This window comes from Chlorocebus sabaeus, chromosome 10 (assembly GCF_047675955.1).
Source record: "Chlorocebus sabaeus isolate Y175 chromosome 10, mChlSab1.0.hap1, whole genome shotgun sequence".
NCBI classification, from domain to species: Eukaryota; Metazoa; Chordata; class Mammalia; order Primates; family Cercopithecidae; genus Chlorocebus; species Chlorocebus sabaeus.
The window spans coordinates 21,203,997-21,227,578 of record NC_132913.1 but is presented as its reverse complement, the minus strand read 5'-3'; the positions used below and the strand labels follow the sequence as shown (position 1 = coordinate 21,227,578).

The following is a 23,582-nucleotide window of genomic DNA, read 5'->3' as shown; positions in this document are numbered from 1 at the left end:
AGGGGCACACCACCACACCTGACTAATTTTTGTATTTTTAGGAGAGATGGGGGTTTCACCGTTTGGGCCAGGCTGGGCTCGAACTCCTGACCTCAGATGATCCGCATGCCAAAGTGCTGGGATTACAGGCGTGAGCCACTGCGCCTGGCCCATCATACTTCTTTCATACAAAATCACTCTGCATGTTTTCACCAATGAAATATTTAGAGTCTTGCAGGGAAAAAGAGATACAACTACATAAACTTTGATACGTCAAACAACCTTTAAAAGTTAGAATAAACCGGACGCAGTAGCTCACGCCTGTAATCCCACTACACTCCAGCCTGGGCCAAAAAAAAAAAAAAAAAAAAAAAAAAAAAAAAAAAAAAAAAAAAGTTAGAATAAAAATAAGAGTTCATACTGGTATAATCAAGTTCCCCAAAGGTGGATATTACATCTTTAGGGGAAAAAGACCAAATGTGAAATGAATGTATAAATTCTAAACATTTTTACAAACTCAAAATATTATTGAGAGTACTTTTGGGAATTCTAACTCAGAATCGCTTTGTCTTTCATAGGGTAGGTAGAAATGATGAAGAGTATCTTGTAGAACCTGAGCAGCCTACCTCAGTTTCTTTTAACTGCTTAATCTGTAGAATTTTAAAACAACTCACTTTGCTCACTGGGCCAATGAACAATCTCAGTTTTGTTTTTATTCCTCCTGTTGTCCATTTCTTGCTGTTGTCAAATAGGGATAAAATACTCACCAGACAGGCTTGTAAGATTAAAACAATTCTCTTCTTTCCAATATATTTTCAGTATTTATCAGGGGAAAAGTCTTTGAAGTTCTCTCTCTTTTCCTATGAGTAGTGAGTGGAATATCACTGGTGGCAGAATATTAAAGTTCTAAGAGATACTTACTTGGGCTGTCTCAATTTTAATTAGCAAATTTAGTCCCAAATATGTAAAGGCTAGTCAACTTAGCATTATGTAATCGTGGATATGTGCACCTGTGAGAAAATGTGATTAGCTGCTGGTTGCTGAGGTGGGGCTGGCAGAGGTGGCTGTGGAGGTCCAGGCACTTGGGGTCTAACTGGTTGTTGAGTCATAGGAGGATTATACACAACTGGACTCCCATCTGGGTTTATGAAGGGCTGACCTGAAAAATTTAAAAAGAAGGAAAAAAAAAAACACTTAGAATACAGATGGAAAATAGCTCCTTTTACTAACAATTTACAAAGCATATCCAAAATCCCTTAACCACAATTGAAAAAAACTCCTAATATTTTGAAAGCAGATTTCCTTAGCTTGGGAAGTGCTTGATCTGACATGAGGCTATCAATAGTCTTTATTTCCCTCACTTAGAGTAAATATTCAAATGTTTTACTGCATTTCTTATTAAGGGGTACTGGCCCAGACCGCTAGTGAGCTTAATTAAATTAATTTATTATTATTTTCTTAGACGGAGTCTCCCTCTGTTGCCCAGACTGGAGTACAGTGGCACAATCTCACCTCAGGGCAACCTCTGCCTCTTGGGTTCAAATGATTCTCCTGCCTCAGCCTTCCAAGTAGCTGGGATTACAGGCATGTGACATCACACATGGCTAATTTTTGTATTTTTAGTAGAGATGGGGTTTCACCATGCTGGCCAGGCTGGTCTCAAACTCCTGATCTCAAGTGATCCATCTGCCTTGGCCTCCCAAAGTAATCCCAGCCTTATTTCATAATATGTGGTATTTTCTGAAAAACTCTGAATTATGCAACACATTTAGCCTAAGAAATTCAGTCACAGGATTGGGGTCCCATAAGGCTATATTTCAGTTCAAAGAGAAAACGCTTGACTTCAGGATATTGGAAAGTTATTCATTAGTTTTTATTAGGAGGTAGGAAATACCTAATTTTGAGGCCACATTACATATATTTCACAAATAAGATTAGAACTGGATGAAAAACTAAAATGATTAATAGCTTCATGCTTCAAATTGTAATCTTCATGGTACGGTCCTTATTTTACAACTTCTTTTTTTTTTTTTTTGAGACAGTCTCACTCTGTTGCCCAGCCCAGGCTGGAGTGTGGTGGCATGATCTCAGTTCACTGCAACCTCAGCCTCCCCTGGGTTCAAGCAATTCTCCTGCCTCAGCCTCCAGACTGGCTGGGATTATAGGCACCTGCCACCACGCCGGGCTAATTTTTATATTTTTAGTAGAGATGGGGTTTCACCATGTTGGCCAGGCTGGTCTCGAACTGCTGACCTCACGTGATCCACCCTCCTTGGTCTCCTAAAATGCTGGGATTACAGGTGTGAGCCACTGCACCCAGTTTCTCTACACATATATTCTAAACAACTTTTCCTTATTACAAAAAGTAACATTTCTATTTTAAGAAAATAACAAAGAGACAAAAAAGAAAATAAATTCCCCATAATCTGTGTGTGTGTGTGTGTGTGTGTGTGTGTGTGTGTGTGTGTGCGCGCGATTTCACTTTTAGGTTTGGGGCATATGTGCAGGTTTGTTATACGGGTAAACTTGTGTTGTAGTGGCTTATTATATGAATTATTTTGTCACCCATTAGTTATTTTTCCTGATCCTCTCCTTCCTCCCACCCTCCACCCTCTGATAAGCCCCAGTGTGTACTGTTTCACTTATGTGTTCACATGTTCTCCGCATTTAGCTCCCACTATTAATGAGAACGTGTGATATTTGGTTTTCTGTTCCTGCATTAGTTTGCTAAGGATAATGGCCTCCACCTCCATCTGTGTTCCTGAGAAGGGCATGATCTTGTTCTTTTTTATGGCTTCATAGTATTTAATAGAGTATATGCACCACATTTTCTTTATCCAGTCTATCCCTGATGGGCATTTAATTGAGTCCGTGTCTTTGCTGTTGTGGAATTCCCCATAATAATATCATTAGCATTTCAGATACTGTCTTCCAGACATTTTTTCAATAAATAGATTGAAAGATTAGTATTTTTCTTTACTAAAATTGGATTGTTAAAAAAAGAAACAAGAAAGGAGTGCATAAAAATTAACGGTTCAATGACTATGAGTGAGAAAAATACAGAGAAACACAGAAAAATTTGACTGAAAAACAGTTTCTTAACATCTATTCTTCCATAGGAAATCCCTCTCCATTTTTTTTTTTTTGAGGAAACTTATGATATAAAATAATAATATTTGGGAGAGAAGACTATACTAGTCTACAGCTATCAAGCAGAAAAAGTCCTCCAAAGTAAAATTATTTTAATCAATTAGTATACTGATAATTTGTGTGATAGTTACAGATAACTAAAAACAAGTTGTCCTGGGTATTTGTTGACTACTAAATAATTTGGGAGGCCGGGCGCAGTGGCTCACGCCTGGAATCTCAGCACTCTGGGAGGCCGAGGCGGGCGGATCACGAGGTCAGGAGATCAAGACCATCCTGGCTAATATTGTGAAACCCTGTCTCTATTAAAAAATACAAAAAATTAGCCAGGTGTGGTGGTGGGCGCTTGTAGTCCCAGCTACTCGGGAGGCTGAGGCAGCAGAATGGCGTGAACCCGGGAGGCGGAGCTTGCAGTGAGTCGAGATGACACCACTGCACTCCAGCCTGGGCGACAGAGCAAGACTCCTTCTCAAAAAAAAAAAAAAAAAAAAAAAAAAATAATAATAAGAATAATAAGAATAATAATAATAATTTGGTTAAAAAAAATGGGTGGAGCAGATTTGGGGGAAGGCGGTCAAATCCAAATTAAGGGTCACTTGAAAAAAGTTAATGTACTGTAACACTGTTCTCAAAAACCAAAGAGATCACTTTTGGATTCATTTAAGTTAATAGTACAATTCAGTTTCAGACCAATTAGTTTCTCACTCTATCCCTTCCTAAGCAAATGAATCTTTCATGCTACCAAAACCATATTAATATATTTTGAATGAAAAATAATAGGAAAAGGTAAAATATTAAATCATCTTACATCTTGCTGGACAAAAACAGGAAGGTTAGTAATATAATAACCTGAAGAATAAGAAGGTAATTACTAAGCAAAAACTGAATTTCTGAAAAATCAGTTATTTATGTTAATTTAATTCTTATAAGAGAACAAATGTTTGCCTACTTTATCTTAAAAAGAGATGTGAATAAACCTGAAAGTAATGAGTCCCAAGCCATGATTTTTCTACTACAAACGAAAGGAAAGGTTCAGGAACACTTAGAAACCTTATACTCCCACCTGTATCTGCCTGTAAACTACTGCCATTATGATGACACCACATCGGCTAAATATATGAGATTTAAAGTTATCAAAAGATCAAGGAGAGTTTTCATTACCTTGCCAAATGACTGGGCTATGCTATCTTGAAGAGACCAAGACTTCTTGTGACCTTTTTAAAGATCGTATTTTTTCTATACAAATCATTTTTACCTATTTACATAGTGAACTGTACTATAACTGCAGTTTCTTCACCTCTCTGAGGTCCAGTTTCTTTATCTATAAATGATTTCACTTACCTAACAAGGTTATAACATATTTAAAGCACCTAACAGAGCATTTGGTAAAAGCAAATGCTAAAAAATGTAAATTACTATTAGCTAATTGCAAAGGATATGTACTGTCAATATTAATACATGAATCCCCCCAATTTTTTTTTTTAATACCAGTAAGATGTTCTTTAGCTTTTCCTCAGTAGGAAATCACCACATTCTGAAAGGTAATTATTTTTCCCCCCTCCATTATATAATGAAAAAAAAAAAACTGCTTATATAGTCCTTCTTCATAAAATGCACTTGATTTTCCCAAGTATAAAATTGTTGTATCATCCCAAAAAGTCAATGTTGGTTAAAAAAAAATTGTTGTATCAAACAAAGCTCTTTTGTAGGTAGTTGTCTTATTCCTAGGAAATAAATTTTTTAAAATTATAGTTGGGCTATTATTTGGCCTAGACGATGTCACAGACGTCACAAGGGGAAGAAATGCTTCCCGATATAAATGTCTTTTAAACTTTCCTAGCATAAGTGTTTTTGTTATAAAGTTCTTGGAAAATGCTAATCATGAATAATAAAAAGCTGACTACATATATTCAGAAAATACATTTAATAAGTATCCTTAAATTTTCAGATAATTCCTGAAACACCTTTTTCTGGATACCAACCTGTTTGTGGGTTGATCAGAATACTGCCAGGTGGTATGCCTGCCGCTTCCAAGGGAAGCAAAAAGAAGCTAGTGCTAGGAGATGCGACTTGCCCATTTAGGCCACCATCAAAGGAAAGAGAACTATGAGTGCTGACAGTTGGATAGACGACAGGTGCGCCATGAGAAGACTGGCTGAGAGCTGTACCTGGAAGAGGCTGCTGGATGTGAGAAAGAGAGCCTGTAGATGACCCTACACTACCAGAAGACTCAGAACCTAGAAAAGGAGTAATGAAAAATAGGGATTTTTTAAACCTCATATAAAAACACAGGTTTTCAAAACATAACAATAAAATTTACATTGCATAACATGCAGTTACTACATAAAAGCATTGGCTCTTTTTAATTTACTGTCCACGTTTGCTTACCCTCCCCATAACAGACAAGTTTAATACAGCAAACTGATTACGTAAGTTGTCAGAGAAATCACTGCCAAAGCATGCAACTTAAGCACATTTATAACAACACCAGCCACAGACAGCCACAAAAAGCAAATTACCCACATTCCCAAAAGGACAAAGTTATGTACATTTTACCTTTTAGATTAACACCTAGGAATATATAGATAATTTTCCCCCAGGAAAAAGAATTTAGTACAGCAAAATGCCCAAAACTTTTAATACCAGAAACCCCTTATCTATAAGAACACAGAAAGATTTAGTGTAAGAAATAAAAGAAATGATAAATTCTGTATTAAGACAATTGTCAAGTTTAATTGCAGAATCTAATTTCTCATTTTACTAGCATAGCATTTTTCCAAAATGTAAAATCATCTTTGAGTATTTTATCTAATCAAGGGACAGAGATACCAGGAAAAATATTCCAAGTACTTATACGGGTGTTAACTTAAAATTTATTTCTTACTGAACTAATTTGATAACTGATTTTTAAATGCTTTCATCCCTGAATTTATTCCATTTTCTATTATACAGGAACTGAAAATGTCACTGATTTTTAGCATACTGGCTAAAAAAGGTGGCCAACAAGACAAAGAAAGACAACGATTTGCATCTTATGTATACAGTTAATTAGGTTTTGAATAAGAGAATTGACTCTGGGATGGAATTAATCTTTAATGAATGAAACAACTATGATACACTATATAGACTGCCTTCTGAAGGACAGATTCTATTTTCAGTTGTGCCAAAATAACTCTTCATAAAAACTGTATCAATTTAACCTAAGAATTAAAAACAAAAAACTTTTTTTTGCCTATTAAAAGGGCCAATTAATATTTCTTTTCATCTCTGAAGAGAATACAGAATACATATAGTACATATGCTCAAAATGTTTTAATTTGGCAGAGTGTCTACATAATTTTCTCATGATACATAAATAGCTTCTTTTGTTATGATGACCTAGTGGCCATTTTCCAAATAATGCATATTTGGTACACAAGCAGATTTCTTATACTGATAAAATTTACCTATCTTTCACAAAATCCTAACATAGATACTAAGATATTTTCAATACGACCACACTATACATTAAAAAGATGGCAACTGCAATTCATCAGCCTTAATAATTTAAAGCATTGATTACAGCCCTTCAGTTCAAATATGTCTTTCAATTCTTATGCGTACAATACCTTATGTTTAGGCTCACCCAAATAGAATAGGAAGAAATAGCCATTCCTCCTTTTATCTTTTTTTTTGAGATGGAGTCTCGCTCTGTTGCCCAGGCTGGAGTGCAGTAGTATGATCTCAGCTCACTGCAGCCTCTGCCTCCCGGGTTCAAGTGATTCTCCTGCCTCAGCCTCCCAAGCAGCTGGGACTACAGGCATGCGCCACCACACCCAGCTGATTTTTAAATATTTATAGTAGAGATGGGGTTTTGCCATGTTGGCCAGGGTGGTCTTGAACTCCTGACCTCAGGTGATCTGCCTGCCTTGGCATCCCACAGTGTTGGGATTACAGGTGTGAGCCACTGCGCCCAGCCAGGGAAACACTCATTTCTGACTTTCATGTTTATTTTGGGATAAAAATAAAGATCTTCAAGGATCCTAAAAACACATGAGTTTCTTTAGTATTGAAGCCAGTTAGTGGAAATGAAAAGAAGAAATGTTATGAGACAATGAACTCCAAGGAAGGAGGTAGTAGAATGAGGAGATTATTGAAATTTTCAGTCATTTTTAACAGTTATTTATTTTTGGTTTTTAAATTCCTCAAAATATCCTCAGCAATTTAATTTTTTTTGAATGGAAAATGAAGGACTTTATCATAAAAAATGCAATCAATAATTGATAGTATTAGCTGAAAATGCAATCAGTGTTAAATAATCCTAGGTGAGAAACCATGCCTTCTACCAACTATGAATAAGTAATAAAGAATTTCCAATCACCTATGGGCATTCGAACAAGAGATAACGTTTCAGTGAACTTACCTGATTAAGTTTAAGAGAAGAATTTTTATGGTAATTGATGGTTGTAAATCTGTCTCAAGGACAGAGAGTGAATCCTCATGTCAAGAAACATATTACCCCTTAAGTATTTTGGAGGTAGTCAAGGTACTATTGATAGTAATTTTATATTTTAGGAGAATTAGAAGCCACCTGATAAATAAGGACCTAAGATAACATTAGGAAAACTAATGACTGCACAGTTCTGTGTAGATATTTATACCTGTTTTTGAAAGCCTGCCTATGCTTTTGCTGCTTCCAGAACTATCACCTCTTGTCAGGACTGAGATTCCACTGAAGCTGCTCGCTTTGGTTACAGCAGGTTTCAGGTTTCGAAGAGAGCTGTCTGAATCTGTGCTGCTCCAGGGTCGTGGTTCCGAGTACTTCAACTCATTCTCAGTGCTGCTTTGATGGCTATTTGTGGATCTCCCTGAAGCATCTTTATTAACTCTGTAATTTAGAAATAAAACTTTGAAAAGCTAATGCGGGGGAACAAAAAGTAAAGAAAAAATGCTTTACTTTTTTAATACTGTATTGAAAACATGCTTCCAATACCTAAATATCTGGCGCCTCTGCTGAGTACTACTGGCATCTTCGTCTTGGAGTCTGTTGGCATTTTAATAGGACATTTTAATTTTTATTAGCATCAGTCAGACAGTTACCAAAACAGATGTTAAAAATTCCCTCACCTTTTGTCAATAATGTAATTCTCTTGGGAACACAGGGACTAGAAAGAATAGAAACAAAAAGTTGAGCTTTTGTCAAATATAATATAATGCCATCTGTAAACCAATGACTACAACAAAAATCATGTGTAATAATATAAGTTAAAAATGGTGATAAGGGTACACAAATAAATAATAATGGAATTTTTTTTCTGGTTTGGAGATTCTATGCTTACTTTTAACAAATATATATGTATCTTGAAGCCATTCATTTTGTGGCTCAAATTAATTTGAAATTCAAATATTATCTTCTAAATAAGTGAACCCATTTTCATTATATATTTAAGGTATATATAGAATATATATTCCACTTCATTCACTTAACAAATATTTGATCACCTGTGCTTTTATCTGTGGCTAGAGCAGTGAACAAGTAGCTATGCCTTAATGGTGCTTAAAGTCCTTCAGCACTGTTAACCTGGGTCAGGAATGACCATTTTTGTTTGTATGATTACAACAGTTTTCTAACTAGTTATCCAGCTACCATTTTTTGCCCATTTTATGTAACAGAAGCAATCTCTCTAAAATGTCAATCTGATCATAATTCTTCCCACCTGAATGGCTCCCCGATGTTTTAGCACAAGTGTCAGCAAACTACAGCCAGATACCCGTTTCTGCAAATAAAGTTCATTTATGTATTGTCTGTGGCTGCTTTCACATTTGAGTAGAAAAAAAAAAAAAGTCAGATTTGAGTAGCTGCAATGAAGACTATGTGGCTCACAATCCCTAAAACAGCTATTATCTGACCTTTACAGAAAAAGTCTGCTGACCAAAAAAGAAAAAAGCCAAAAGTAAATAAATAATAAATAAATAAATCCCAAAACAAAAAACCACCACCAAAACCGCCAAAAGTCCAAACATCTTAAACCTACAGGGCCGTGTCATCTCATTTCTGATTATTTTTCCAGTCTAAAGTTTCCTCACTTCTTACATCACTCAGGCTAGAATCTGGCTACTCGGAATCTTTTTTTTGAGACAGGGTCACTCTGTCACTCAGGCTGGAGTGTAGTAGTCTTATCTTGGGTCACTGCAACCTCTACTTCCTGGGTTCAGGAGATCCTCCTGTCTCAGCTTCCTGAGTAGCTGGGACTACAGATGTGCACCACCATGCCTGGCTAATTTTTTGTAGAGATGGGGTTTTGCCATGTTGCTCAGGTTGTTCTTGAACTCCTGAGCTCAAGTTAGCCACCCACCTCAGCGCTCCCATAGTGGTGGGATTACAGGTGTGAGCCACTGTGCCTGGCCTACTTTTAAATCTTTTCATTCCTAATGTGTGTCAAGTTCTCCCTCACCTCTGGGTTTCTGTACATACTGACCCTCTACTTGGAACTCTTCACTTCTGTAAGTTTACTTCTTGGAAGCGAACTGTCCCATCCCTTCCCCAGTTCTGGTTTGTGGTGCTCATCTGCTGTGTCACCTGTTATACCTTCATGTCTCTACATAAACCACACACCCTGTTGTCATTACTTGGCTATTCATCAAGGGCAGATACCTCATCTATCTTAAAAACTAGAGAGAAGGACATTTAGTATAGGCCTGGAGTTCAGCAGACTTGGGTTGAAATTCCAACTCTGCCATTTTCTAGCTGTGTGATCTCTAATTTAGCCTCCTGGAATCTCAGGTTCCTTATCTGTAAAATAAAAACAAAGATAGTATCTACCATATAGGGTTGTTTTGGGGATAAACTATTATAACTGTCCAGTGCCTAGGATTGCACTTACTACAGGTGTTCAATAAAATTTGTTGAATGAGTAAGTTCTTCACTTACAATCCGGATTTTAATATTATTTAATCTTTTTTTTTTTTTTTAACAGGAAATTTCTGTCTTTAGCAGATTAACACATATTATGGGACAGATGCTTAATAGATGTCGACAAAAAACAAACTGATTCTCTTCTGGCATAAATGCATAAAATAGCCATTTAGAAAGCCTATATTACATAATCACTTATAAAGCAGAAAACAAATATTAACCTACAACATCAATTAGCTTTATTTCAAAAGAAGAAATAAATTATCGTCAAAGAAAGTCAACTAACAAGTAGCATCTACAGTATATGATTTTGTAGACAGTGGACCAATGTTCTATTAATAAAAATCTCAAGTCTGTCAGAAGTCTGGGGAAAAAAAAAATCACACAAATTATATACACTGGGCAACATTCTTTTAATGACTCCTGTAGTCCACCTGCTTCCAACTTTGTAAAATTTTACATAACTACTGCAATGTAGTATTTTATAAACTATTAAATTAATAACACAAGCAAAAGTGATTTCAATATTTCTAAAAGATGGCCTTATATGCAACAAATGTGATTACAAATAAATGTGATCAATAGATAAAAGGGAGACTGAGACCCTACAATGCAATTAGAATATATTCTAACATGAAGACCTAAATATGTTAGTACATACATCTTGGGAAAATATTCGATCTCTAGCTCTCTGGTACTCTTCTTCTCTTTCTTCTATAGATTTGCTTCTTCTGTCATCTTTCAAACGTATTCTCATCTACAGAAAAGAGGATAATTTTTTGGCAAATGAACTACTCGTATAATATATCTTGCACCTATAAAAATGCTATAATTGTTCTAGATTACCTGGTTATCATCTTTGTCAAAGCTAGAGTTATCTCTCTTGAGGATATAACGTTTCTGAAAGTCTTCACCTTTATCATCCTTAATATGTTCATTAAATTTCTGATCAGGTCTTAAAAAACAAAAACAAAAACAAAAACAAAGGAACAGGAAAAGATAATGCACAATATTAGCAAAGAAGTTAAACATAACATTTTATGAAAAGCAATAAAATAAAAGTTACCACTTTTTAGTGCCATACTGGAGAACGTATTCATGGACAGTTATAATAATTTATCCCCCAAAAAACCCTATATGGTAGACACTATCTTTGTTTTTATTTTACAGATAAGGAACCTGAGATTCCAGGAGGCTAAAAGAGAGATCACACAGCTAGAAAATGGCAGAGTTGGGATTTAAACCCAGGTCTGCTGAACTCCAAGCCTATACTAAATGTCCTCTCTAGTTTATAAGATAGATGACGTATTTAGTCCTTACAATAATCTCATGAGAAAATACTAACTATTCCATGTTATGGTTGAGCGGCCATATCAAATACAACGTGGGCTCTGGAGTCAGACTGCTTGGATTCAAAGGTTGAGCTTTAGCACTTTAGCTGCTTGATGACTTGCAAAAGTTACTTAACTTTTCTCTTTCCCAGTTTCTTTATTTGTAAAATTGGAATTATATAGTGTACCTACTTCTTAGGGTTATTCTGAAGATGAAATGAATACGTCAATAACACACAAAACAGTAAACACTCAGAAGTTAGTTATTTATATAAATCTTATTGAGCAAACAGAGGTTCAAATGGCTTAAGCAAATGTGCAAGGTCAAGGCAGGCATATGATTAAGCCATAGTTGGAGGCCAGGTCAGTTAGACCCAAAGCCTGTATTGCCTCATCTAAACCTATGAAAAAATGCTGGGACAAGGAAAGTACAGTACTGTATCTTATGCTACTCCTGTGGTACCTAGTTTGGTGTTATACAACTGAAAGTAATAAAATATTTTGTCATTCCATTAGCTAAAAACTTACAGACGACTTCAAACTGCATCCATGAATTTTAAATTACAGTAGGGCACAGGTTTGTTTAACATTAACTGAACAGGTTAGAAAACAGAAGCTCTTTTATAGAGGTTAAAGTTGTGACCTAAAGTAATGCTTATGAAATCTTAGCAATATATTTTATAGTGAACTCGTCTTTCTTCTACAGAAATGTTGCAAGTTCCACTGGGTTCTAGAGGACAAACACAAGGTTGTGGCCCTTGGAAAATCACAGTTACATAAAATTTCACCTCCCAAAATACATTCTCAGCTTCCACAAATTAATTCAATCAATACTCTTGTGACTAAGCATCATTCTAGTATAAAACTGGAATTATTCTTTTGAAATATGAAATATAACAATACATTAAATGGCTTTAGAGAAAATCTCATTGAACTCCTAGGTAGTTTTTATATCTATCATATCTATCATTGATATAATAGATATCAAATATCTATTATATAGTCAAATGATATATGTGAATAACCTAAGTAAATTTCTAATGCAAATAAACCTGAGTAATGACATTTTCAGCAAACTTCCTTATATCTAGAACCTAAGTAACACTTCTCTTTTAAAATTTTTTTAGAGACAGAGTCTCACTCTGTCATCCAGGCTGGAGTGCCATAGCGCGATCTCAGCTCACTGCAACTTCTGCCGCCTGGGTTCAAGCGATTCTCCTGTCTCAGCCTTCTGAGTAGGTGAGATTACAGGCGGGTGCCACCATGCCCAGCTAATTTTTTTTTGGATTTTTAGTAGAGATGGGGTTTCATTGTGTTGGCCAGGCTGGTTGTGCACTCCTGACCTCAAGTGATCTACCCGCCTCAGTCTCCCAAAGTGCTGGGATTACAGGTGCCTGGCCTTAGAACCGAAGTAATACTTCTGAACATTTATTTTAACCTATGAATTTCTAATAAAGTACATAAAAGCCTCCTGTCAAATTATGCAAAAGGAGAATTATCTAAGCAAGTTAATGAAATCTCTATTGTAAAATACTTAGATGGGTGAAATAGAGAACAGATTTGTACATAAATATATATATAAGAAGTAAAGAAGAAAAATAAGACTAAAAACAGCTTTGTGACCAAAATAATAAGAAGACTATTTTCTTCAAGGATTTGAAATATTTTTATTTAGTTCTGACAATGGCAATATGTTATTTTTGTCATGATTGCCCCATTTACTTATGTCATCTATTTTTGTAACTGTTCAAAGTCACATTTTCTTATTTATGGAGTTTATAATTGAATGAGAGACTGCTATTCCAAAGTGAACTATAAGGTTTAACCAAGGGCCTGGCAACTTTTCTAAGAGCAGCTGGATTCCCACACCAATAGCACTGGCAGGCATTTCAGCTAACCTTAAGACTGTCTTACCTCATTCTTTTATAGATGCCTGAATTTACTGCCCTGTAATCGCCAACTTCCCGCTCCATTGAGACACCCCAGTGGACACTGGGTTGTTGACATCCACAACACCACTGATTCAAGGCTGGAGCGGGTAATCTCCCTATGAGGAAAAGGTAAGTTTGTTTTTATTCAGTGTGGAGCAGATCTCTAAGGTTTTCTGATTTACTACCTTCTTCATATCCCAGAAGATATTAAAAAAAAAAAATACAGTGTAACTTCAATGATCTGAAATGTCAGGTTATAATTATATTCTTGACCCATACTTCTTTAAGTGTATTATAAGCATCTCTGCTGAGCCTAGCTTTTGATTATCTTGATAAAGAGAACTCTAAAGTTTTTTTGACATCATTCATAGAATTCAAATAACTGAGGTTACACTGTATTGAAAACCTTAGAGAGTCAACAGTCAAAATGCCTGCAAATGTATATGTGCTTGGATATCCAGCAGCTCTGAGTAATGTTGAGAGGTACTGGTTAAATGAATTAACGGTTCTAATCACTTCTAGCTCAGCTCATAGCATAATGGTTACTATCCTACTTTAGTCATGATATAACTGACTGGAAAAAGACTAATTGAAAAGAATATTAAAGATTAAGGGATATGAAAATTTTAATGAAAATTAAATCAGACTCACATTTTGGTAACATTTAATTCCTATAGAAAGAAAAGATCCCTTTCTAAACACATCTATTTTCACTAATTTACTTTTAATTATAGGAAAAATCATTTAAAAATACTAAAGTATCTACTTAGTTGACAAAAAGACTATTTAAAATGGGAGAAAACCAATAGCTCCAGCAAGTGATATGGTAGCTATAAGGACAAAAGACCATAGATCAGAAAAGGTATAGATGAAGTAAATATAACCATGCAAATTAAATCATTCACAGCTAAGAACCTGGGAGAAATTTGGTTTCAGAAAAGAAAAATAATCGACCAAAAAGGACTATTTATGCCATCTGAAGTTGACTGCTATCCATTACCACAGACTTGTTGCTGCCTCATATCAAACTGAAATTCCTTTTGATAGGCCAATCACCACTGAAATAGAAATTTTAGCTGAACTCAGCTAGTTGTTTTAGGATTAGCCTTACAAATAGGCAGAAGATGTAACGGATGTGCTGTATATGTTTTATAACTTGGGTGCCTCTGCTTTGGGTCTTTTGTTCCCAAGTAACAGCAATGATGATCTACTTCCTTAATAGTATAAAGTAATCAATTCTTAAAACAAAAAGCTCCTCCTAACTCTTTAAAAATTTTCCTTGGTGAGTCATACATAGCCTAGGAAGACGACAGCACTATGGATGATACTGCATTAACCAATAGTCCCACTTTCTTAAGAATTGTGAGAGAAAAGGAGTAAATCTGGAGGCTTTTTGGAAAGAGTGGTAAACTGACAGAAGATTAACTAAATATGAAGGTGTCACAGACAAAGTCTATTCTCTCTCTCTCTCTTTTTTTTAAATTAATTTGACTAAGGCTGGCTATAGCTATCTAAATTAATTTTAAAAATCCCTAAGAGTTGTTGTCAAACATCACTGATATTATGTCCTCTGGGTTTTTATTTTTTTAACATATGCCCCAGTCCTCATTCATATGCTATACTTGAGTTCAGGCTGTTGCATTTTGTTCCCAGTAAACTAAATGTGTTTTCAGTCCTATCACATAAGGTTATCATCAAACTTAATTAGACTGCTCAAACATGTGGAAAACCTCAGATGAAAGGTACTATAGAAAGATAAAGTATTATTATTTAGATATATAATATGCAGTTACATCTCTTGACACTTACATTCTTGTATTGCTAGTTTTGTTTACTATGACAGACTTCCCACTCTGATCAACATTGTGGTCTAATCCAAAGTAAGCGGCTACTCTGTGTAATAGCATCCTATGGTAAGATGTCATTGGGGGGAATTTTTTACGTGGAGACCTAGAAGCACAAGAAAAACCAATTTAGTAAGTCAAGGAGAATGGTGATGACAATTTCTTTTCTTGTTAAATGTCAGGACTTACTCATTATTACCAATGAAATCTAAAATTTCTTGTTCCAATTTCAGCAGCATCATTCTGTCCCTGAAACAAAGTATGAAGACTCTTATATGTAAAACTTAGTAATGAAGTAATCACAAATGTCAACAGACTATGATTTATACAGTTAAATTTCACCCCCTAAAAACTATACATTCAGGACTACCCCAATCTTGATGCTAGAATATTTATTAATATTTTAAAACAATAAAAGATGATTTTTTTAGTTTAACTTTTTATTACGGAAGTTTTCACACATACGCTAATGTAGAGAATAGTGTAATGAATTTTGATGTACCCATCACCCAACTTTAACAATAATCAACATGTGGCTATTCTTAAATGCATTTTTTTTTTTTTTTGCTTACACATAACGAAGGAACTTAAATGTATTTTGATCTGCTAAGTATTACTATATTAGAGTTTGCTCTGTGAATGTGTGGATAGAAAAAGCACTTTAGTTTTTATTTTCTCATTCAATGAAGTGGAGAGGAAGCAGAAAAACAGATATCTTTAGTTAGGCTCATGACTTTGTTATCATGCTGAACTCCATAGAAACAGTATTCTAAAGAACATGCAACGACAGTAACAACAGGCATACTCCTATGGGACTCTAATACTAGTATGTAGATGGGACTATGGCAGAGAAGTATTAATTATATCGCTAACTCAGAAGAAGAGGATATTTCAACCCATTCTATAAACTACCATTATATATTTTTAAATTTTCCCATAAAAATCTAAGTGAATCAAAAACCTCCAACATATAAAATAAATAAGGACTCTAGGGAGTACCTGTATATGCTCCCTTAGATCACTAAGGTCTTATTTAGTTCACTTAGCCGCAACAAATTAATGGCATCGCTCCCCAAAGGACTTCCCTGCTCACACCCCCATAACGTGGCTCCAGAATTTTCCTGTGCTAATTGGAAATTTCATGCACGTGTGAAAAAAACACATGTCTAAGTTACAGAACCTTAAAGCTAAAAGCAGCTTTACAAATCATTCAGTTTTATCTTCCAAAGTTTATAGATCAAGAAAACGAGGCCAAGAGGTTAATGATTCCCTAAAATAGAAACTATGCAGATTATTCTCAATTTCAATAGAAGAACTGGTAGCCCCCGCCTTTGGTCACCTGAAAGTCTACACATCAGACTTGCATTTGATTCTCCTCCTATACTGCAAAAGTTTCATAAAACTAAGTAATAACATTTCCCCCATCAGTTATTAGATATTTAACTATACATTTTTATATTAGTTTAAAAAAAATCAAGATAAAAACATGTCTACCTGGTGATTTCAAATCCAAAGCTGAAGACAGAATTACGTTTTAACAAAAATTATATCAATATTCAGTTTTGTCTCCAAACCTGCTTCTCCTTTAGTATATCCCATCTCAGTAAGTGGCACCACCTTCTACTCAGTATATGATACTAGAAGCATGAGAATTCTAGTTTTTATTTATTTGAGACAGAGTTTCGCTCTCGTTGCCCAGGCTGGAGTGCAAGGGCACAATCTCGGCTCACTTCAACCTCCGTCTCTCAGGTTCAAGCAATTCTACTGCCTCAGCCTCCCGAGTAGCTGGGATGACAGGCATGTGCCACCAGGCCAGACTAATTTTCTATTTTTAGTAGAGTTGGGGTTTCTCCATGTTGGTCAGGCTGGTCTCGAAGGTGGTTGTTGTTGTTTTTTTAATAATCCTTTTTCAAATGCTTCTGTATAGTTAATTACTACTGCAAATTTTATCTACTTTTGTGCTATTTTTCTACTGCCACAACCCTGGATCCAGGCAATCAGGATTTCCGGCTTGACTACTATAGCAGGAGTATATTGTCTCCCTGTATCTTCCCTGATCTTCCCTAATCTATTCTACATGAAACATGTATAACAATCTTTTAAGAACACATATGTGATCATACATCACTCACTTTCTTAAATCTGTTATGGGTTTCTTACTGCTCTTAGAACTAAACATATGTACAAGGCAGGCATGAGCTGGTCTTCATCCAGCTCCAGCCTAATCTCCTGACCTGAACTCACAAAACTGTTATCATCCTGGTTTATTTTTGTATTTGCCAAGCTCCTATCTTTCTCAGATACTTTGAACATGCTGTTCCCCTTTGCTGAAACACATTCTTATATTCTTTCCTAGAATTGTTTCTTTTATATATTTTTAATAGTATTTATTACAATTATTATCATATAGTTATTTGAACTATTTGTATATAGAAGGGTTCAACAAATATATTTTGCATGGAATAAAGTAATAAAATTACTTCATCTAGAAAGTCTTTTAGTATTCTTTTTGTTTTTCTTAAATTTGGGGGGAGAGTGAAGAATTTTTACTTCCTAAAGTTTTCCCAAGAAAGGATTTATTTACTAAACTGTAAGACCCTCTTTCATCCAAGTTTTTTTTTTTTTTTTTTTTTTTTTTTAAGACAGTCTTGCTCTGTCCCCCAGGCTGCAGTATTGTGGCACCATCTTGGATCCCTGCAACCTCTGCCTCCTGGGTTCAAGCAATTCTCCTGCTTCAGCCTCCCGGCAGCTGAGTAGAGGTGCCCGCCACCACACCCGGCTAGCTTTTGTATTTTTAGTAGTCACAGGGTTTCACCATGTTGCCCAGGCTGGTCTTGAACTCCCAACCTCAGGTGATCCCCCCGCCTCGGCCTCCTAACGTGCTGGGATTACAGGCATGAGCCACTGCGCCCAGCCTCATCCAAGCTTTTGGGGTTAATTTATCGTGAGACAGTATTTTCAGTAACTTTTATAATTTACATAGTGCCTTATTGTAAAAAAATGAAGACAAGAATCAAAAGCAGGCAACTAGCTGAGCGTGGTGGCTCAATCCCAGCACTTTGGGAGGTTGAGGCGGGTGGGTTACCTGAGATAGGGAGTTCAAGAGCAGTCTGACCAACATGAAGAAACTCCATCTCTACTAAAAACATACATAATTAGCGGGGCATGGTGGCACATGCCTGTAGTAATCCCAGCTACTTGGAGGCTGAGGTAGGAGAATTGTTTGAACCCGGGAGGCGGAGGTTGCAGTGAGCTGAGATTGCGCCATTGCACTCCAGCCTGGGCAACACTCTCAAAAAAAAAAAAAAAAAAAAAAAAAGGCAGGCACCTTATTTGGAGTTCATAAAACAGTACATTTAAATTGATTTCCTGTGTTTGAGCTAAAGAGTAGGTATAAGAATATTTCAATCGTTCTTCAGTGAATGTACTGCCACTGAAATTTCTACTATCTGTGTGAAATAACAAAATCTAACAATTTTACTGGCCATTGATACAAATTTAGGCTGTCTCTCCCCTTAATATGTAGATCTCAAGATTGCAGAGGATTTTTAGATTATCTGGGTTTTTTATTTTTAAAAAGATACCCTGCTTTTAGTAGCACTTGTTAAAAAAAATAAGAATGACAACTTTCCTAAGGTCTTAAGATTTATACCTTCTGCCTTTTATTCCACATTGTAGCTTATCCAAGCTTTCAAATTTTCATATCTGTAATTGAGCTTAGATATTTTTATAATGGTCATAAGTTAAAGGTTAATAATCCTTTATAGGAGACTCTAACAGGTAAATTACTTTTCTTAAGGTATACTGATGTTTTAGCTGGTGAGCCAAAACCATCTAAAAGTAGGCACAAACTAAAACTTCTATCGTGTAACCTTTAAAATGAACTGATACATGCTGTTATTTATTACAGAAGTAATAAAAACAAGCTAATAAACTACTACTAAAAGTTAAAATGAAGGGCTAACAGTCCTTTAGTTATTAGTGTTCTAGTCATTATTCCAGAAGTAATTTTAGAGAAAGAGGGAACAGTTGTTACACCAGTGGCAAATAAAAAAAAAAAGCAGAAAATAGTAATGCTTCTGTTTGACCACCCTCCATCCAATGTTTCACATACTCTTGGTCAAATGTCTGCAACAGATAAGAAATAAAATGACTTAAATATTACCTCCAATAAAAATGACTTTTAGAAGATATTTCAGAGAGCAAATACATGATGTTCCCTAGAGCAAAACAAATTACTTAAAAAATATCCATTTTCAGGATTAATCCACGGAATCGTTTTCCTGTTAGTTACATAATATAGTTATCTGTACCATCCATATTTCTCCATATAAAATTTATACAATATGGCTAAAAGCAACACAAAAATATGTACAAAATTATGTCAGTGAGTGTAATCTTTATCAATAACACCTTCAGGTTCCTAGGTTCTAATTCATTAATGACTGTATTTAATAGGGCAGCCTCTGAAAATATTGCAGACACCCAGAAATTCCAGATAACTTATTATTTAACTCCTGAAATTTAGTTTATTTATTGGGCTATGAACAAGATAATGAAGATTTAATGATGTGAAAAAAAAATTTCAAATTAAAGTGATCCAAAAAGGAAAAGTTGACTTAACATCTAGTAGAATTCTCTAGGCAATATTCAACCTTGAAAGCTTCAGTGGGAATTTGCCATACTTCTAATTGTATACCAGGTATAGCTGGCAATTAGCTGTATGCTTCACTGAGAGAGAATATTGAATCATTTATTAAGCAAACCTTATTTCTCACAAAATTTAATATTAGCTTCAACTTCCTAAAACCACAATGACATTAATAGTAACTTATACATTAGCCATTAAATGAATTATTCACTTGTATATTTGCTCAAATAAAAATGCATACACAGAAGAAAAAAAATACATGCTACAATATGGATGAACCTTAAAAACATTATGCTAAGTGAATAAAAGCCAGTCATGAACGACCATGTATTATATAATTTCATTCATATGAGATGTCCAGAACAAATATACAGAAACAGAAAACAGATGAGGATTGGGATCATCCAATATCAGTATTACTATTATTATTAGCATAGGAATAGCTACAATGTGTGGGGTTTCTTTTGGGGCAATGAAAAAGTTCTGTAACTGCGGTGATAGTGCTCCTATCTGTGTATTGAATGTACTAAAAACCATTAAACTGTATAGTTAAAAAATGTCTATGTGGATAACTGAAAATCGTTTGCATCTATAGAGGAAAAATAACTACACAATCGAAACATAATTTGGAAGACATAAAAACGGATTTATAATCTTTGTTCCTTGCTGATGTCTTTCCCACTGGTTTAGAGAGAGAAGAAAAATTCTGCCTGTCTAGGATCTTGTTTCACTCATACTAGTTATGAATTCCTACCTTCCCTCTTATTACTCAACCCACTGAGTTCTGGTTCCTACCATCCTATTCCAAATGTTAAAACAGCCAACAATTTCTAACTTCCGAATCTAATGAATTATTTTTGGTACTTGTTTTGGAAAACCTCTTTAATCATGTTTTCCCTCTGTTCTCACACTAACACAACAACTATCAACAGAGAAGACTTCTGTGACCCCAAATACGTGGCGATTTCTCTCCACCAGCAAGCAAGCAAGCAATTCTGTAGTGGACACCAGCTGGGTGTCCTCCAATTCAATTCTGACACTCTATACCTGGAGACAGTGTCAGATCCCACAGTTTGGGGCTCAGTCCCCAAGACTGCCCCACTTCAGACACCAGTTCCAAGTCTAGACCTCTGGAACTTCTGACTACCGGCTTCAAGTTGGGGTTCCCATGACCCCTGCTTTGGATTCAACTAGTTTGCTGGAGCGGATCACAGAACTCAGGGAAACACTTATATTTGTTGGTTTATTATAAAGGATACAGATGAAGAGATGCATACAACGAAGTATGGGGGAAAAGGGACGGAGCTCGCATTCTATTCCTGGGGCCTGCCATGCTCCAGGAACCTCCATGTGTTCAGCTATCTGGAAGCGCTCTGAACCTATCCTTTTGAGTTTTTATGAAGTCTTCATTATGTAGGCATGATTGTTGAGGAGACTGACCTTCACCAATCTCCTCATCCAGGAGGTTGGGAGCAGGGGCTGAAGTCCCAACCCTCTAATCATGCCTTTGTCCTTCCAGTGACCAGCCTAATCTGATATCTTGAAGCTATCAGTCAACATTAGCATACAAAGAGATAGCTCTTTGGAGATTACAGGCATTTTAGTTGTAAGCTAGGAAACAGGGAGGAAGATGAAATATATACATTTCACAACCTCACAATACTTCCATTTTCATATCCCTCTGTTATTTTATTTTAGTTAAATAATTCATTTATTTTGAGATGGAGTTTTGCTCTTATTGCCCAGGCTGGAGTGCAGTGGCGTGATCTCAGCTCACTGCAACCTCCACCTTCCAGATTCAAGCAGTTCTGCTTCAGACTCCCAAGTAGCTAGGATTACAGGCATGCATCGCCCAGCTAATTTTTGAATTTTTAGTAGAGACGGGGTTTCACCATGTTAGTCAGGCTGGTCTTGAACTCCTGACCTCAGGTGATCCATTGTCCTTGGCCTCCCAAAGTACTGAGATTACCCGCATGAATCACTGTGCAGGTCCCCTCTGCTATTTTATTTTCTGTGTAACTGTTCCCTTTTGGTTGAGTTTCAGGACAAATGTTCTCAGGATTCCTCTGCTCTCTCTCTCTCTCTCTCTCTCTCTCTCTCTTTAGAGATGGGGTCCAGCCTGGAGGGCAGTGGTGAGATCATAGCTCAGTGCAGCCTTAACCTCCAGGACTCCAGTAATCCTCCCACCTCAGCCTCTTGAGTAGCTGGGACTACAAGCACATGCCACCGTGCCCCGGTTTTGCTATCTTTAAGTACTTGGCCGTTCTGTTCTACTCTACTGTCCCCACTGCCTTTCCATATACAAATGATCATCAAGTCCTGCCATGATACTTCCTAAATATCTTTCAAATGTGTCTTTTCCTCTCCATTCTTTTCTATGGTCTCCTAGCCACTGTCTTTGTATACAGTTATCTCTGCCAAAATAATCTTTCTAAAACACCAAAGTAATCTTTCCAAAACACAAATCTCATTATGGCATGGCCCTATTTAAAATCTTGTAACTACTCCTTAACTTGGCATGTCATACTCAGTATTTCTCGACTGATGCACTAATGGCATTTCAAGATAATTTTTCATTGTTTATCACTGTTTCGTAGGTATTTTTAGCATCCCTGGCTTCCCAGCAGCACTCTGCACTCACTGGGACAATCAAAAAGTCCCCTCACATTTCCTCACTGCCAGGGTGTTATTATCCCATGTTGACGATAGTTGGATATGACCTATGCTTCATACCTCACCAGTACCTTTACTGTCACTTTCTTTTTGTTTGAGACAGAGTCTCGCCCTGTCGCCCAGGCTGGAGTGCAGTGGCGCATCTCTGCTCACTGCAAGCTCCGCCTCCTGGGTTCACACCATTCTGCTGCCTCAGCCTCCTGCATAGCTGGGACTACAGGTGCCCACCACCACGCCCGGGTAATTTTTTGTATTTTTTTTTAGTAGAGACGGGGTTTCACCATGTTAGCCAGGATGGTCTTGATCTTCTGACCTCATGATCCGCCCGCCTCAGCCTCCCAAGGTGCTAGGATTACAAGTGTGAGACACCATGCCTGACCTTTACCGTCACTTTCTGGAATAACTTGCCACATGCTTGTGAGAGTCAGAGGGTACAATCTTATCTTTCCTTGAATACAACACTTCCTCTCACATAACTATGCCTCGGCAATCCTCTAGTCTCTCTATCTGGAATGCCCTTCCCATGCTTCTCTGTATGGACAGCTCCAATTTAAAACACTCTTAATTCAAGATTCAGGTTAGGCACCACCTTTTCGGTGACACATTCCCAAATCCTTTCAGAGGTTGGGGCCCTTTTCTGGCTATTACAGCATCTGTAAACCTCTTTTATATTTGTTTTATTTTAATTATCATGTGTCTTTTTCTAGTACAGAGACAGTGAATACTGTAGGGTCAGAGCTGTTATGTAAAAACTTTTCATATCTATGATGTTTACTTAGCACAATGCTTGGCACATGGTTAGAGATGTTCAACAGACTCATAAATTTATCTTTCTGTTGGGACTGCTGAGGAATAAACTTGAACTGGAGGAAAAAAAGTCAAGCAGAGTTGCCTATATTGTCTCTAAATCCTTACCCATAATCCTTCAGCTCCTATTAAAGACAGACCACTTTTCATTTTGGTAATCCTCTTTGGGGTTGATATTAAACACAAAACAGAGAATCAAGATAGTACTGAAAACAATACCTCCTGAATAAAAACAAGTTATCTTGAAGCAAGACTGTATGAGATAAACAATTCTCTTATCTTCCATGTGCCCATATCTAGTGACATCATTTTTATTTCAGTGTA

General features: G+C 36.3%; 1 protein-coding gene across 19 annotated transcripts in view; it reads right to left on the bottom strand.

Moving 5' to 3' along the window:
• Positions 1-23,582, bottom strand: part of R3HDM1 (R3H domain containing 1) — a 195,412-nt gene that overhangs the window by 78,920 nt on the left and 92,910 nt on the right. For 8 of the 19 annotated variants that reach the window (XM_073019640.1, XM_037988052.2, XM_037988054.2 and 5 more), the window contains 9 exons: positions 15,317-15,376; positions 15,093-15,233; positions 10,868-10,976; positions 10,683-10,778; positions 8,233-8,270; positions 8,099-8,149; positions 7,767-7,993; positions 5,109-5,363; positions 990-1,138 (listed from right to left, as the gene is read on the bottom strand). In XM_073019640.1, coding sequence (XP_072875741.1) covers positions 990-1,138; positions 5,109-5,363; positions 7,767-7,993; positions 8,099-8,149; positions 8,233-8,270; positions 10,683-10,778; positions 10,868-10,976; positions 15,093-15,233; positions 15,317-15,376 — 1,126 coding nt within the window. Of the gene's footprint in view, positions 1-989; positions 1,139-5,108; positions 5,364-7,766; positions 7,994-8,098; positions 8,150-8,232; positions 8,271-10,682; positions 10,779-10,867; positions 10,977-13,266; positions 13,400-15,092; positions 15,234-15,316; positions 15,377-23,582 lie in introns of those variants that run through there. The other 11 variants (XM_073019635.1, XM_073019637.1, XM_073019638.1 and 8 more) reach the window with 6 other exon arrangements.